The sequence below is a fragment of the Acomys minous genome (genome assembly GCF_964271855.1).
Source record: "Acomys minous genome assembly, chromosome: 6".
Classification (NCBI taxonomy): domain Eukaryota; kingdom Metazoa; phylum Chordata; class Mammalia; order Rodentia; family Muridae; genus Acomys; species Acomys minous.
The window spans coordinates 91,627,253-91,641,988 of NC_140487.1; the positions used below are offsets into that span (position 1 = coordinate 91,627,253).

The 14,736-nt window shown below is 39.6% G+C and overlaps 2 protein-coding genes across 24 annotated transcripts in view; one reads left to right on the plus strand and one right to left on the minus strand.

The window, feature by feature from the left end:
* Nucleotides 1–14,736, plus strand: part of LOC311598965 (putative selection and upkeep of intraepithelial T-cells protein 1 homolog) — an 84,691-nt gene that overhangs the window by 63,799 nt on the left and 6,156 nt on the right. The window lies entirely within an intron of this gene.
* Nucleotides 11,816–14,736, minus strand: part of LOC311598968 (selection and upkeep of intraepithelial T-cells protein 9-like) — a 366,712-nt gene continuing 363,791 nt past the window's right edge. For all 10 annotated transcript variants that reach the window (XM_084784618.1, XM_084784622.1, XM_084784621.1 and 7 more), the window contains one exon: nt 11,816–12,183. In XM_084784618.1, coding sequence (XP_084640744.1) covers nt 12,146–12,183 — 38 coding nt within the window. In that variant the 3' untranslated portion in view covers nt 11,816–12,145. The remainder of the gene's footprint in view (nt 12,184–14,736) is intronic.

Below are 14,736 nucleotides of genomic sequence, written 5' to 3' on the forward strand. Positions count from 1 at the left end.
CTCCCTTATGACTGTTCCTGAGGGGGATTTCCTCCCCCTGTATATGCTCATAGGGTATCAAGTCTCTTCTTTGTAACCTGCTGTCCTTCCTCTGAGTGACACCAGGTCTCCCTCTCCAGGGGACATGGTCAAATATGAGGCACCAGAGTACGTGAGAAAGTCATATCCAACTCTCCACTCTACTGTGGAGAATGTTCTGACCATTGGCTAGATCTGGGTAGGGGTTTAAAGTTTACAGCCTGTATTGTCCTTGGCTGGTGCCTTAGTTTGAGCGGGACCCCTGGGCCCAAATCGGCCTAACATAATGTTCTATAAGGCTGAGAAGCTTCTGTAAGGCAGGAGATACTGTCAAGAGAACAAAGCGACAGCCTACAAACTGGGAAAAGATCTTAACCAACCCTACATCTGACAAATGTCTACTATCCAAAATACATAAAGAACTCAAGAAATTAAACACCACCAAACCAAATAACCCAATTGAGAAATGGGGCTTGGAACTAAACAGAGAATTCTCAACAGAGGAATATCAAATGGCTGAGAAACACTTAAAGAAATGCTCAACCTGCTTAGTCATCAGGGAAATGCAAATAAAAACAACTCTGAGATTCCATTTTACACCCATCAGAATGGCTAAGATAAAAAATTCAAGTGACACCACATGCTGGCGAGGATGTGGGGAGAGAGGAACACTCCTTCATTGGTGGTGGGAATGCAAACTAGTACAGCCACTTTGGAAGTCTATCTGGTGCTATCTCAGAAAAATGAGAATAGGGCTTCCTCAAGACCCAGCTATTCCACTCCTTGGAATTGACCCAGAAGATGCTCCAGCACACAGCAAGAAAATTTGCTCAACCATGTTCATAGCAGCCTTATTCATAATAGCCAGATCATGGAAACAGCCTAAGTGTCCATCACTAGAAGAATGGATAAAGAACCTGTGGTACATATTCACTATGGAATACTACTCTGCTATTAAAAACAAGGAATTCCGGAAATTTGTGGATAAATGGATTGAGCTAGAAATTATCATAATGAGTGAGTTAACCCAGAAGAGAAAGACTCAAATGGTATATACTCACTTATATCTGCATACTAGCCCAAGGGGCATGTCCCACGAAAGCCTTCACTTACCAGGAAACTGGGACAGTGGGGAGAACATCCTAATGGGACTCTAGATGAGAGAAGCATAGGAGAATGGCAAAGTAGAAGGATCCAGAGGGTCCTAGAAGCCTACAAGTAGAATATTATGATAAGCAGATTTGGGCCCAGGGGTCCCGCTCAAACTAAGGCACCAGCCAAGGACAATACAGGCAGTAAACTTTAAACCCCTACCCAGATCTAGCCAATGGTCAGAACAGTCTCCACACTTGAGTGGAGAGTGGGATATGACTTTCTCACGTATTCTGGTGCTTCACATTTGACCATGTCCCCTGGAGAGGGAGACCTGGTGTCACTCAGAGGAAGGACAGCAGGTTACAAAGAAGAGACTTGATACCCTATGAGCATATACAGGGGGAGGAAATCCCCCTCAGGAACAGTCATAGGAGAGGGGAATAAGGGGTAAATGGGAGGGAGGGAAGAATGGGACGATGCAAGGGATGGAACAACCATTGAGATGTAACAAGAATAAATTAATTAAAAAAAAGAAAAAAGAGAGAAACATTTTATTTTCTTATTGTTTTTTGGAATTATAAAATAATTAGATCTCTTTTCTCTTTTCTCCTTTTTCTTTTCTCCCTCCTAGTTCTTTATGTAGAATTAAGATCTCATTGTCTCCTCCCACATCCACCTTGGCATGTCAATTGTTGTTATCCTGGCTCATGTCATGTTTAAGCAGCCAGGTTTGTGAAACATTGTAGGTGTATCTTCTAACATTACTAGGAGACACAGGCTCACAGCAAACTCCCTGATCCTCTGGCTCTTACAGTCTTTCTGCCCTCTCTTCTGTAATGTTCCCTCAGCCTTAGGTACAAGAATTTGAACAGCTAACCTTGAAATGACAGACAATGTCAAACATTGGGGCTGGTGAGGATAAAAGTTAATTTTCAAATATTTCTAATGGTTATGACACAGTATGACTGGATGAGGACTTTTAGGTGGCCAACAACAATAGAGCAATTCTGAAAGGCAACAGTATATCAGTAACATGCATTTGACAAAGATGTCAGGACCAAAGGAGGAATAGCAACCAAAAATTAATCACTTGGTGATCTGGTGATTAGAGGACATGAAAGTAAATGTTTTGTATATCAGAATTTTGGTTACATGCATAAAGACTAAACAGATATTTGGAGGAATAAAAAGGAGACCATCTTCCTTATAATTTGAGAAAAAAGTTACAAATACAACAGAAAAATTAATTCTGTCATTCAATTTATAATTAAAGTAATTGATATGAAGTCATTGATTTCAATATATAAATATAGAGAGACTTAACATGTGAATAGTAAATATACAGATAGATGATAATAGATGACAGATAGATGATAGATAGATAGATAGATAGATAGATAGATAGATAGATAGATAGATATTTAGCTGTATCTGTTGAACCTATGAGCAACACTTCAGTATCATTGAGGGCACATAGCACCTGACAGACTCTCTAAATAACATTGAACTCAATATCCTACAGGCTTTTGACAACTAACTAATGTCAAGGTCAGAGTACAAAAAGAAAAAATTGATCCTCGAATAAGAATAAGATAAAGACATGGGATTTGGGGCTCACTATGGCTAAACATGAGTTTTGAAATAAGTGTCATAGCAATGAATTATGACTGCCAAATAAAACAGCCATGAGTTAAATTTGATATAAACACATAGATTTAAATAAAAGAAAAAGCAAGTGGGAAAAGGATTCTTAAAGTAGAATGTGAACCTCTAAATGAATAAAAAATATTGAAATTAGTGAGCAAGATCATATGCTTAACCAAAATACATTTAGGTTTCTAAGCCTTCTACAACCATCTGCTCACTTTCATATAAGAGGTTTAGAAAAAGAAATCTTCCAATCCAGTTTAACAGGGATTTCCCTCTTTGATACCTTAATATGTGTTCTGGTCCCTCTTATGCCTCCCACCATGTTGTCTGATATCAAGAATCAATTCTGTTAGTACAGTTTAGCCAGAAACTCTCCTCCTCCCTTGTTCACTTTTAGAAATTCTCCATCAACCAGCACCAGTCTGTACTTGGCTATAAACTCCCATTTTTTCATGTTGCATTCAATTAACTATAATCTCATCTCTTTTAAAATCAAATTGTATTTGTTCTCATTTTATCATGAGGGTACTGAGTAAAGTCGTCCTGACATGGTTTAGCAAATATCACTGAACTATTTTTCTATAATATTAGAAATCTCCATTGCTCCTAGAATGCTAATAATTTATTTAGAAAAAAGAAAAGAAGAAAAAACACAAATAGACACAAAAATAATAGATAAAACTAAAAAAGAGAAATGAAATTTTATGTAGTAACAATGGAGTACCCCACAAAATAGTTAAAAATAAAAGTAGAAGAGAGGTAACTTTATAATGGAGAAATATGGTAGACACCTCTTAAAACACTCAAAATTTTCTAACAAAATGTAGTACATACCAATATCTGGTGGGTAAGATATTCAAATTTGGTGACCCAGGTTAAAATAATTAATCTACATCTAATAAAAAAAAATCATACAACCCAAACCAGTAAATATCTTGCAATGTGCTTGTCCTACACTTGTGAGAGATCTTAGAAATATTTCCAGACCTTAGAAGACTTCAAAGATATATATATCACTGGTACCTTGCATTACCCTTGATGTGATTATTTTTTCTATAAAGAACATTGCCAGAACAAATAGTAATACTAGAATGGATTTTCTGAGTACATTGAAGTTTTTGTACTGTATTTGTGTGTGTTGAAGTTCCCAAGGGGGAAAAAACTTTACTTGTGTTAAACATCTATATGGTGGATTGCTTAAAATTCCTGTGATTATATATGGAGCTGGGATTTTGCAGGTCCAGGACCAATTATCTTAGGCTTTTTTAGCCATCTAAATAGGCATTTTCCCCAGTCTGTGTTTGACATAGTATTCTAATGGTTATCAGTAAATTCTCTTTTTAAAATGTGTAGACAGTGATATTAGAAAGATGGGGACATTTTCTTCTATGATTTTCCTGCAAATGTTTTCTGGGTCTTGTATCTAAGTGTCTTCTCTCTCCTCAAATCCTATTATCCTTAGGTTTCATCTTTTCGTGGTGTCTTTGATTTCTTGGAAGTTTTGTGTCAGGAATTTTTCAGATTTAACATTTTCCTATGATGGTTGCATCAAATTCTTGTACTGTACAAATCTTCTATACCTGAAATTCTTTCCTCCACATCTTGTATTCTGTTAGTGATGTTTACCTCTGCAGTTCCTGTTTTCTTCTCTAATTTCTCTCATTCCTGGCTTGCTTCAGTGTGTGCTTTTATCATTGTTTCCATTTTCATCTTCAGATCTTGAACTGTTTTATGTATTTCCTTCATCTGATTGTATTTTCCTGAATTTCGTTTGATGATTTCTTCATTTCCTCTCTATAGGCTTTTGTCATGGCCTCTCTAGGGTCCTCAATCTCTTTGGATTCATCTTCCTCTATTTTATTCATTTTATTCATTTCCTCCTTTATCATCTTCATTATTTAGGATTTGGGGTATTTTCTTGTGATTCAGTTGTGTTTGAGTTCCCACTGTTGGATTTTTTGGGATAACTGTTTTTTGGAGATGCCATATTATTTTGGATTTCTTTGTGTTCTTACACCGACCTTTAGTCATTTTCCTGTTTCTGATGTTGGGAGGTAGTTTCTGGTGTCCTTCACTGGCCAGTGGGAGCAGTTCATTTGTGAGTGTCTATAGGTCAAGACCCTTCACATGTGGGTATAAGGGAGCCCGTCCCCGGACTAGGCAGGTGACCTGGGTTCAACTCCAGGGCACTCTACTCCACACCCTGTGCTCCCCACTGGTCCAGCAGAAGCTGGTGCTGGTGCTCTGCAGCCCACAGTTCAGTCCAAGAGAGTGTAGCTAACGTCCATTATCCTGCCTTTGGCTGGACTTTGGAGACCCTGCCCTCAGCCACTGGGCCCATGGGGCCTTGATTCAGTCTGCCACAGAGTGTGGTGCTATGCCAAAGAACAGGTCCAAAGCTGCCTTGCCCACCTGTATGGGCTCTGGGTCTATGGACTGGCAGGGAGATCTGAAATTAGATATATCCCAGATTGACACTGTAGGCTACCCCCTGGGCCAGGAGACACTGATGGTGGCTCTGATAATCCACATTTCAGCCAGAGAGAGAGAGTGTAGGTGCAGCCTGATAGGCTGCACTCGGCTTTGGAGACCCTGCTGGGGGATATAGGACTGTGAAGCTTTCTGTGGACTGGTGGGGTGGTCTGAGGTCAGATCCACCCATTCTTCTGGTTTCTCCCTTGGGCTAGCAATTCCAGATGCTGGTGCTTCTCTGCCCACAGTTCAGTGCCAGCTATGGGGTCTGAGATAGAGAGCACATATGCAGCTTCCTACTAAGTATGCAGTCTCTGGGGACAGGGCACCTCTCCTCTGTGGGCCTGTGGCCAGACCCACCTGTGATTTGCATTGTGTGTACCTCTCTCACCTAGGGCTCTCCAGGTCTTGTGGTCTGTAGCTCCCAGCCTGGTCCCTAAATTCAGTCCTGCTGATCAGACACCATGTGTGCTCAGCACCACCATCTTGGATTCCTGTCCCCTCCCCACTAATATTTTTAAAGTATCTTGACTTAAGATTTTCTTTGTCATGTTTCCTCATGAAACTGTTGCCAGCAGTTTCACCTAAACTTGTATTCTTGGGCCATGAACATTTATATTTGGTTACAACATAAATTATCTCTTCTCTCTCAGATGAGATGGTTTTGCATTTATACTTGAAGAAGTGATGAATGTCTGAATGTTATTTCAAAGTTCAACTTCTGAGAGACAGTTGCTCCCATACTAAAACTGAGAATGTGGTAAACCAGAAGAGTATGGACTGGCAATACCAATGAAAGAACTAAAGACACAAAACACTAATGAACTGAATTCTGAAAAGTGATGGCTTTTTTTCCTGAGGAAAGTCCCATAGCTTTTGTTACTTCTGGTAAAAATCATGAGAGGAGAAGAAAGATTTCATAAACAGAAATGCTGACAGTAATATGTGGGCTGCAATAATTTAATAGAGGACAATTCACAATAGAGTCTATGCACAAACCTGTAATCCCAGTGTTAAGTGTAGGAGTGGAAATAGGAGGATGCCAGAGGCTTGAAGGCCAGCCAGTCTAAGCAATCCTTTCACCAGAACATTCCTCCATTGCAGGTGGGAGTGCAAACTTGTACAACCACTTTGGAAATCAATATGGTGCTTTCTCGGGAAATTGGGAATAACTCTATCTCAGGACCCAACCATACCACTCCTGTGAATATACCCAAAAGATGCTCCAGCATACAACAAGGACATTTGCTCAACCATGTTCATAGCAGCTTTATTCATAATAGCCAGAATCTGGAAACAATCTAGATGTCCCTCAACCAAAGAATGGATAAAGAAACTGTGATACATTTACACAATGGAATACTATTCAGCTACTAAAAACAAGGAAATCTTGAAATTTGCTGGCATATGGATGGAACTGGAAAAGATCATCCTGAGTGAGGTAATCGAGACCCAGAAAAACATGCATGGCATATACTCATTCATAAGTGGATATTAGTCACATAATACAGGATAAGTACACTACAACACAGAGACTGAAACACCAACCGAAGACCAAGTACAATTTGGACATAGACCCTCTGCTCAGATGTAGCAGCACAGTCTCCTTGTAGATCCCAAAATGTGGAGAGTAGGGACTACTTGGACATGCACTCTAGCCACTGAACTTAAATCACTTCCCCCTGGCAAGATGACCTTGCCAGGCTACAGAGGAAGTGGTTACAGGTAGTACAGGTTAAACTTAATAGGCTGAGGTCAGATGTTAGGAGAAGAGGGCTTCTCTTTTTTAGTACTAAGGAAGGGAGGGAGAAGAGGGAGGGAGGAAGGGAGGGAGGGAGGGAGGGAGAGAGATCAGGAGAGAATGAAGGAGCAGGCTACAATCAGGATGTGAAGAATTTAAACTGCAGAACAAGCAGGTAACTTTTACTGCTAATCCCAATATATGGAAATAGCTCTGAGAATGGCTGAGAAATGTCTAGGCATAGAAAATGCTTATTGTTGACTACAGAACCCCCATGAATTACTATTAGATGCCATTCTTCATATGCCATGAATGAAGATTTACAGATGTCTTTTTCTGCTCCTACAAAGAGCAGAAAACCAGCCTTAATTGTTCTGTGCATCATGCACAATTTATACACTTATAATTTTAGGACTATATCATGCTTGTGAGAAATTATGTGTTTTCCGAAGAAACGAATCAGACACTAACTTTGGATCAGACCTGATGGGATGTGTTCCCTTAGCATGCTAGACACTGACAACCTGTATCCTTAATGTGCCAGCACCAAGTGCATCAATTGCTATTCCTCATCAGAAAAAGACTGCTCCCAGGACACTTTCAAAGAAAACTTTCAATCCCGATTGGTCCAGTACTTCAGACTGTTCGACACAGGACTCCAATTAAGCAAATTATTCAATTTGTTTACTTGACCTTGATTCAATTTGGTAATTGGTAGTTATCAAAAAAAATTATCCATTTCATTTAGGTTTTCGAATTTTGTGTCATATAGGCTTTTGAAGTAAGACCTGATGGTCCTTTGGATTTCCTCAGTGTCTGTCATTGTGTCTCCCTTTTCATTTTTGATTTTGTTGATTTTAGTTAATCTGGCTAGAATTTTGTCAATCTTATTGATTTTCTCAAAAAAAAAAACAGCTCTTGGTTTCATTGATTTTTTTCTTTCCAATTTATTGATTTCAGCCCTGAGTTTGGTGAATCCCAACCTTTTATTCCTCTTTGGTGTTTCTGCTCTTTTTATTTTAGAACTTTCAGGTGTGCTGTTAAGTTGCTAGTATAGGGTCTCTCCAGTTTTTTTTTAATAAAGGCACTTAGTGCTAAGAACTTTCCTCTTAGCACAGCTTTCATTGTGTCCCATAGGTTTGGGTATATTGTACCTTCAGTTTCAATGAATTCTAAGAAGTTTTTAATTTCTGTTTTTATTTTGTCCCTTACCCAGATGTCATTGAGTAGAGAGTTGTTAAGTTTCCATGAGTTTGTAGGCTTTCAATTGTTTCTTTTTGTTGTTGAGTTCTAGCTCTAATCCATGATGGTCTGGTAAGATGTACAGGATTATTTTTTATTTTATTGTATCTGTTCAGATTTGCTTTGTGGCCAAGTATGTGGTCAATTTCAAAGAAGATTCCACAAGATGATGAAAAGATGGTGTATTATTTTCTGTTTGGGTGAAATGTTCTGTAGATATCATTTAGGTTCTGTCCTTCTTCTATATTTTTATCAAGAGTTCCTTGATAGAATTTTTGGTGTCTCTTATGTATACTATCATGTCATCTGAAAATATTGGTAGTTTGACTTCTTCCTTTCCTAATTGTATCCCCTTGATCTCCATTAGTTGTCTTATTGCTCTAGGTAGGACTTTGAGTACTATATTGAAGAGATATGGAGATAGTGGACAGCCTTGTCTTGTATCTGATTTCAGTGGAATTGATTTCAGTTTCTCTAGATTTTGTTTGATGTTGGCTATAGACTTGCTGTATATTGCCTTTATTATGTTTAGGTATGTGCCTTGTATCCCTGCTTTCTCCAGGACTTTTTAGCATGAATGGGTGTTGGATTTTGTGGAATGCTTTTTTAGCATCTAAGGAGGTGGTCATGTGGGTTTTTTTCTTTCAGTTTGTTGAAATGATTAATTACACTGATGGATTATCATATATTAAACCACCCCTGCATGCCTGTGATGAATTCGGCTTGGTCATGGTAAATGATAGTTTTGATGTGTTCTTGAATAAGGTTTGCAAGTATTTTATTGAGTATTTTTGCATCAATGTTCATAGGAGAAATTGGTCTGAAATTCTCTTTCTTTGTTGAGTCTTTTGTAGTTTAGGTATCAAAGTGACTGTGGCCTCATAGAATGAGTTTCATAATGTTCCTTCTCTTTATATTTTATGGGATAGTTTGAAGAGGATTGGTATCAGCTCTTCTCTGAAGGTGTGGTATAATTCTGCACTGAATCTGTCTAGTCATGGGAGGGATTTTTTGTTTTGTTTTGGTTTGGTTTGGTTTGGTTTGGTTTGGTTTGGTTTTGGTCAGGGGGAGACTTTTGATGACTACTTCTATTTTTTTTTGGTGTGATAGGACTATTCAATTCATTTACCTGATCTTGATTGAATTTTGGTGGTTTGCTGCTTGTGCTATGTAGCTCCAGTATTGGTTTGAGGTAATGTACGTAAAGCTGGTGTTCCTATTTTTGGCTGGACTTTGAATACCCTGCCCTTGGGCTCTGTGACTTTGGGTCCTAGGCTCAGATCACCAAAGAGTGCCTGAACCCTGCTGGTTTCTAGAAGTTGTTTACATTTCTTCCTGCTCCAACCAGAAGTGAGGCCTAGGTTCTACTTGCCAGGAAGAGAGCAGCTACTGCCTTTGGATTGCTGTTCATTGGCTAGGTTTTTGCTTTATCTCCTCTGACCTGCCCAGCCTTTCCCTGGGTAGGCTGTGTCCATTGTGACCAGTTGTGCCAGGATAGTCCTTTGGGGCCAGCCATTTGGCTTCTGCCCAACCCTGCTCAGACAGTTGATGTAGTCCTTGACTCCAGGCACTATCTTGGGTCTCAGATCATGCAGCTGTGGTTATGTGTCCCAAGTCTCAGAGCCTGCTGCTTTGCCTGGGCAATGTGCCGAGAACCGTCTAGACCCCATGTGGGACCTGGGCTTTCTGTGGACTGGCTTGGAGCAAGTGTGGGTGGGGTCTGAGGCACAATCCTCCCATTTCCCTGAGATTTCCCTAGGCCAGGAGGCTTGATGCTCCCCTGCCACAATTTCAGTCCCTAATACAGAGTTTGTGCTACCAAGAAATGACACTGCTCACAGCTTGCAGCTTGCAGGCAGGGTCCTGTCTAGGCATTGGGGACTGGATTGCTGTCAGTAGAGTCTCCTTCTCAGACCACACAGGGGCTGGGGAATGTGCCCACCCACCGCCATCTGGGCTTGCATGTGAGACCTGGGCTTTCTGTGGACTGGTGTGGGGCAAGGGGGGGAATCTGATGATCAATCCACCCATTTCCTTGAGGTTTCAGTAGGCCAGGAGGTCTGATGCTCTCCTGCCATGATTTCAGTCCCAAATACTGAGTTTGTGCTGCCAAGCAAGGGCTGCCACTCACAGCTCACAGCTTGCAGGCAGGGTCCTGACAAGGCACTTGGGACAGGTCTGCCATCCTTTCTGGGGTGCTGGATGACCAAAGGTCTGATTCACCCACGGACCACACTGTATGGATCTCTCTCATCCAGTTATCCTCAGCTCCCACAGTCCATGGTTCCCAATAGCATCTGTGGTCTCTTCCCTGTAGTTCAGACACCATTTGTTTTCGTCGCCACCATCTTTGATCCACTGAAATTTTTAGTTTTAACATTTTCTTTGATTGAAGTTTCTGCCTGATTGGATGTCCAACTCCTCTTTTCTGCCTCAGATATAGGCCATTAGCTTTTTATTGACAGGTGATGCTTTCATACATACACAAGAGATTCCTTCTACAACTGTTTCCCCCAACTGTTTAAACTTATACCCTAAAAAATTGAAATACCTATTTTTTAAATCTCATTTAGTTTTAGCATCTTGAAAACCAGAGATTTCAGTCTATTTATGTTTTTTATTTGATGTATTTTAAGGATTTTTATTCATTTTTAAGTTGTGAGTATGTTTGTCTGTGTCTATGTGTAGGTATATGCATGGGAGTGCATGTACAGAAAATAGCCTAGAAAAGAATTGGGATCCCCTGGAACTGGGAGTTACATGTGGTTATGAGCTATCTAACATGAATACTAGGAGCCAAACTCTAGTTCTCTGGTATAGCAACAAACATTCTTAATCACTGAGCCATCTCCCCAGCCCTTCTCACTTATATATTTTAATTCTTTCAAGAAATATTTGCATTTGTGATTCATTTTATGTTTACTAATTATATTTCTATAAATATATTCTCATATCTCATAGTTATTATTTCTGATACTATTATATTTACTTTGATAGTATTTTATGAAAATTGTAAAGATGACATATAAGTAATATATTTTTAGGATATATCAATAGCATGGAAAATGTTTTATTTTGTTTCTATACGTTGGCTTTATAGAAAAGAGTATATTTTTCCTAAATATTTTCCCTCAAATTCTGTATTGTTGATTTTATTGCCTTCAACCACCCTTTCTTCAAAAGGAATTCTTATGTTCACATTTGAAGAAAATTTGTTAGAAATCATTTTTAACAAATCCACAGTGATTCAGCCCTCCCTAAGTTTAAGATGTAGAGGACAGTATGCATCACATTCAATGGGAGGGACACCCATTGGCATCTATATGATGACAAATTTCAAAATTCATATTTTTGTTCTGAAACTATATATACAAAAACAGTCTCAGAAGGTTGTATTTATATATTTGTGAATACATATACACATACATATGCACATACATATGTACATATGCATATACATATACATATATGTATACATTTGTGTGTATTTAACAATAATAACCAAATAAAAGAGGCTATCAATTTAGAGGGATCATGGGAAGGGCTGGAAGGAGGGTACTGGGAAGGAGCTGGGAAGAGCAAGGGGAAACAATGTAATTGTATTTTAATTAAAAATATTTATTAAAATCAACACTTCTTAGACAGAATAAAATTTTTACAAAAGAATTCCTTGAATGCATGTTTTAAAGATATACATTTTATACTTCAAAACAGTATCAATTTCTGTCTTTTTTTACTGCCTCAAGTTCCCTACTTCAAATTGCAATTCAATCTCACAGTCTGAGAAAGGTCCATTATCTTCCTCTTCACAACTTCCTTTGCAGGAAAAGGTATCCTCTTCACAGGTATTTTCATCTTCTTCATGGAAAGAAGGCATAGTCATCTCTCTTTGACTCACAAAGCCAGTAGATTCACAGTATTTCCTTCTTAGGTCCTGGAAGTTTCTGGGTTTTTCTGACTATTACCTGGAAGAAAACAAGTTTGGGGTATGGAAATATTGGCAGATGAAGATACTTTGTCTTAGTTGTTGGGTGTATATGCAAAACTCTATTTTAATAAAGTCACAGGATCCCTCTGCTGTTGCAAAATTATCAAGGGCTCTTGGGTCTCTTACCATGGCTGTCCTCACCATGCTAACTCTTTAGTTAAAAGTGAGACCTCTAGAACTGACACCCTCATAATTTATTTATGGCAAAAGTGACTATTACAGTTCGTTTTTCTAAAGAAGCATGAGCTATGAAGTCTTTTTTATTCATTCTTCTCTTATACAATACATCCTGACTTAATCTCCCCTCCCTCCACTACTCCCAGTTCCCCTCACCACCTCCTCTCTCCTCCAGATCAACTCCTCCATTTCCTTTCAAAATAGGCAGGCCTCCCAGGGATATCAACGAAACATGGCATAAAAAGATACAGTGTGACTAGACACATACTCTCATATAAAGGCTTGACAAGGCAACCAAGTCAGAGAAAAGGGGACCCAAGAGCAGGTGAAAGAGCCAGAGACACTTCCCCTTCCATTGTTAGGAGTCCCACAAAAACACAACCGTAACATATGCAGAGGACCTAGTGCAGACCCTTGCAGGCTCAATGATTGCCACTTCAGTCTCTGTGAGCCCCTATGAGGCCGTTTAGTTGATTTTGTGGGCTATGTTCTTGTGGTGTCTTTGGCCCTTTTGCTCCTACAATATCCCCCTAATTACATTCTGCAGGGTTTCCCAAGTCCCAAGATGGGAGAGCTGAAGGAGATCTCCAATTTGGGCTTTCTCTCTACCTAATGGCTGTAGATCTTTATGTCTGCTCCCATCAGCTGTCAGAGGAACACTCTCTGATGACAATCAGGCCAGACTCTGATCTATAAATACAGTAGAATAGCAGTAAAAATCAGTTTATTGATTATTTTCTATTCTAGGTCTCTGGGCTATCCAACCTGCAGTTCTTGGTTATTCATGCAGTGACAGGCATGGGCTCCCTCTCCTGACATGGGCCTCAAATTAGACTAGTCATTAGTTAGCCGTATCCACAAGTTATGTGTACTATTGCCAAGACTAAGATTGTCACCTGAGCTTGTTCCTCTGTCCATAATCACTTACTCTGGTTCTTTGGGACTGTATTTTGTTGTTGAATATTTTTAAAAACTATCTTAAAAGTGAACTTTGGGCATCCAGGGTTATATTGTTTACTTTTGTATTATTCTCTTAATGTCTGCAGATTAGTCAGTGAAAGAAGTACTTTGTGCTATCTGCCAATTATTTTTATTATTATTCAATAATAAGGTTAATTATATATGCAAATAAAAGATACCATCTTTTTCAAAGCTTTATCTTTATTTTTGTATTCCAACATCCTGCCTAAGCTTTTAAAATTTGTTTGCACATTTTTTTTTCATTTTGGAACAGTGTTTTAGAGCAAAACTATGATCTAAAATACTCTTTAATCTAAAAGCATTTTCTTTGTTTTTGACCCTTTTTAAACTAAAATATGTATCTCATGTCTATCTTTCTATATCTCTTCTCTTCACTTGAGGCCTCTCTTTTTAAATTAGTTCTAAAAAATTAATTTTTAAACAGCTTAATATTCAATGAAAACTAGAGCATCTTTATCTGAAATATAGGTTTAATTAATCAATTTGTTAGAGGCTTAGGCCATTTGTGATAGTAAACTGGAAATCACTTCCATTAAAAAGCACTTGCTTTGGGAAGACAGCAAGAGGCCTTACAGGGTCCAGTGGGTGGTCACCATTGTGATGAGAAAGTATATATTGGAGAAGTGAGAGCAAAAGAGAAGTAGAACTGTTTGGGCACTATGAGAAGAAGCAGAACTGGAGGCCTGAGCACAGTGAGGAGCAGCCTGATTGGGTACCCTGTGCTGCCACCTCAGATGATATGCTGGCTCATGCTGCTACATAGGGACATGTCTGTGTCCATGGCCCTACAGCAGCAGGGGTCTGCATCAATGTCCATGGCCCACATTACCACTAAAGGCCATGTGAATATCCTGGGTCTGGGCTACCACCTGGGAACATGTTGATATCCAAAGGCTGTTCAGAGCTGGCCCTGCCGCTCACTAGCTGCTGCACTTAAAGGAGATGATCCCACTCCTCACCAGGGCAGCATAGTAGATATGGCCCTGGTGGCATGGCTGTGAGAGAGATGCCCCCCCCTTTTGCCTGCTGTGACACTCCAGTGAGCTGGCCCTGACCATTGCTGGGGCAGTGATGGAGAGCAGGCAGGCCCAGAACCAGGGCTTTGAGATGGCCTACCCCAATATCAACCCCATCTATTAACTTGTGAAACACCTGAAGGGGCCTGACCTTGAGAACCAAAACTGCAGAATCTCCATGACACAGAGAAGTGACAGGATATCTGAGAGGAGTCCCAGTGAGGATCCAGTATTGACAGTGTATCAGAAGCCAGAGGCCTTGAACCAGACCAATGACTCATTGCAATGAATATTTGCAAGGAAAGCTGTTTGGGCAAAATGGTAGGGAGAGCTTTTTGGGGGGGGGGGTGAGAGGT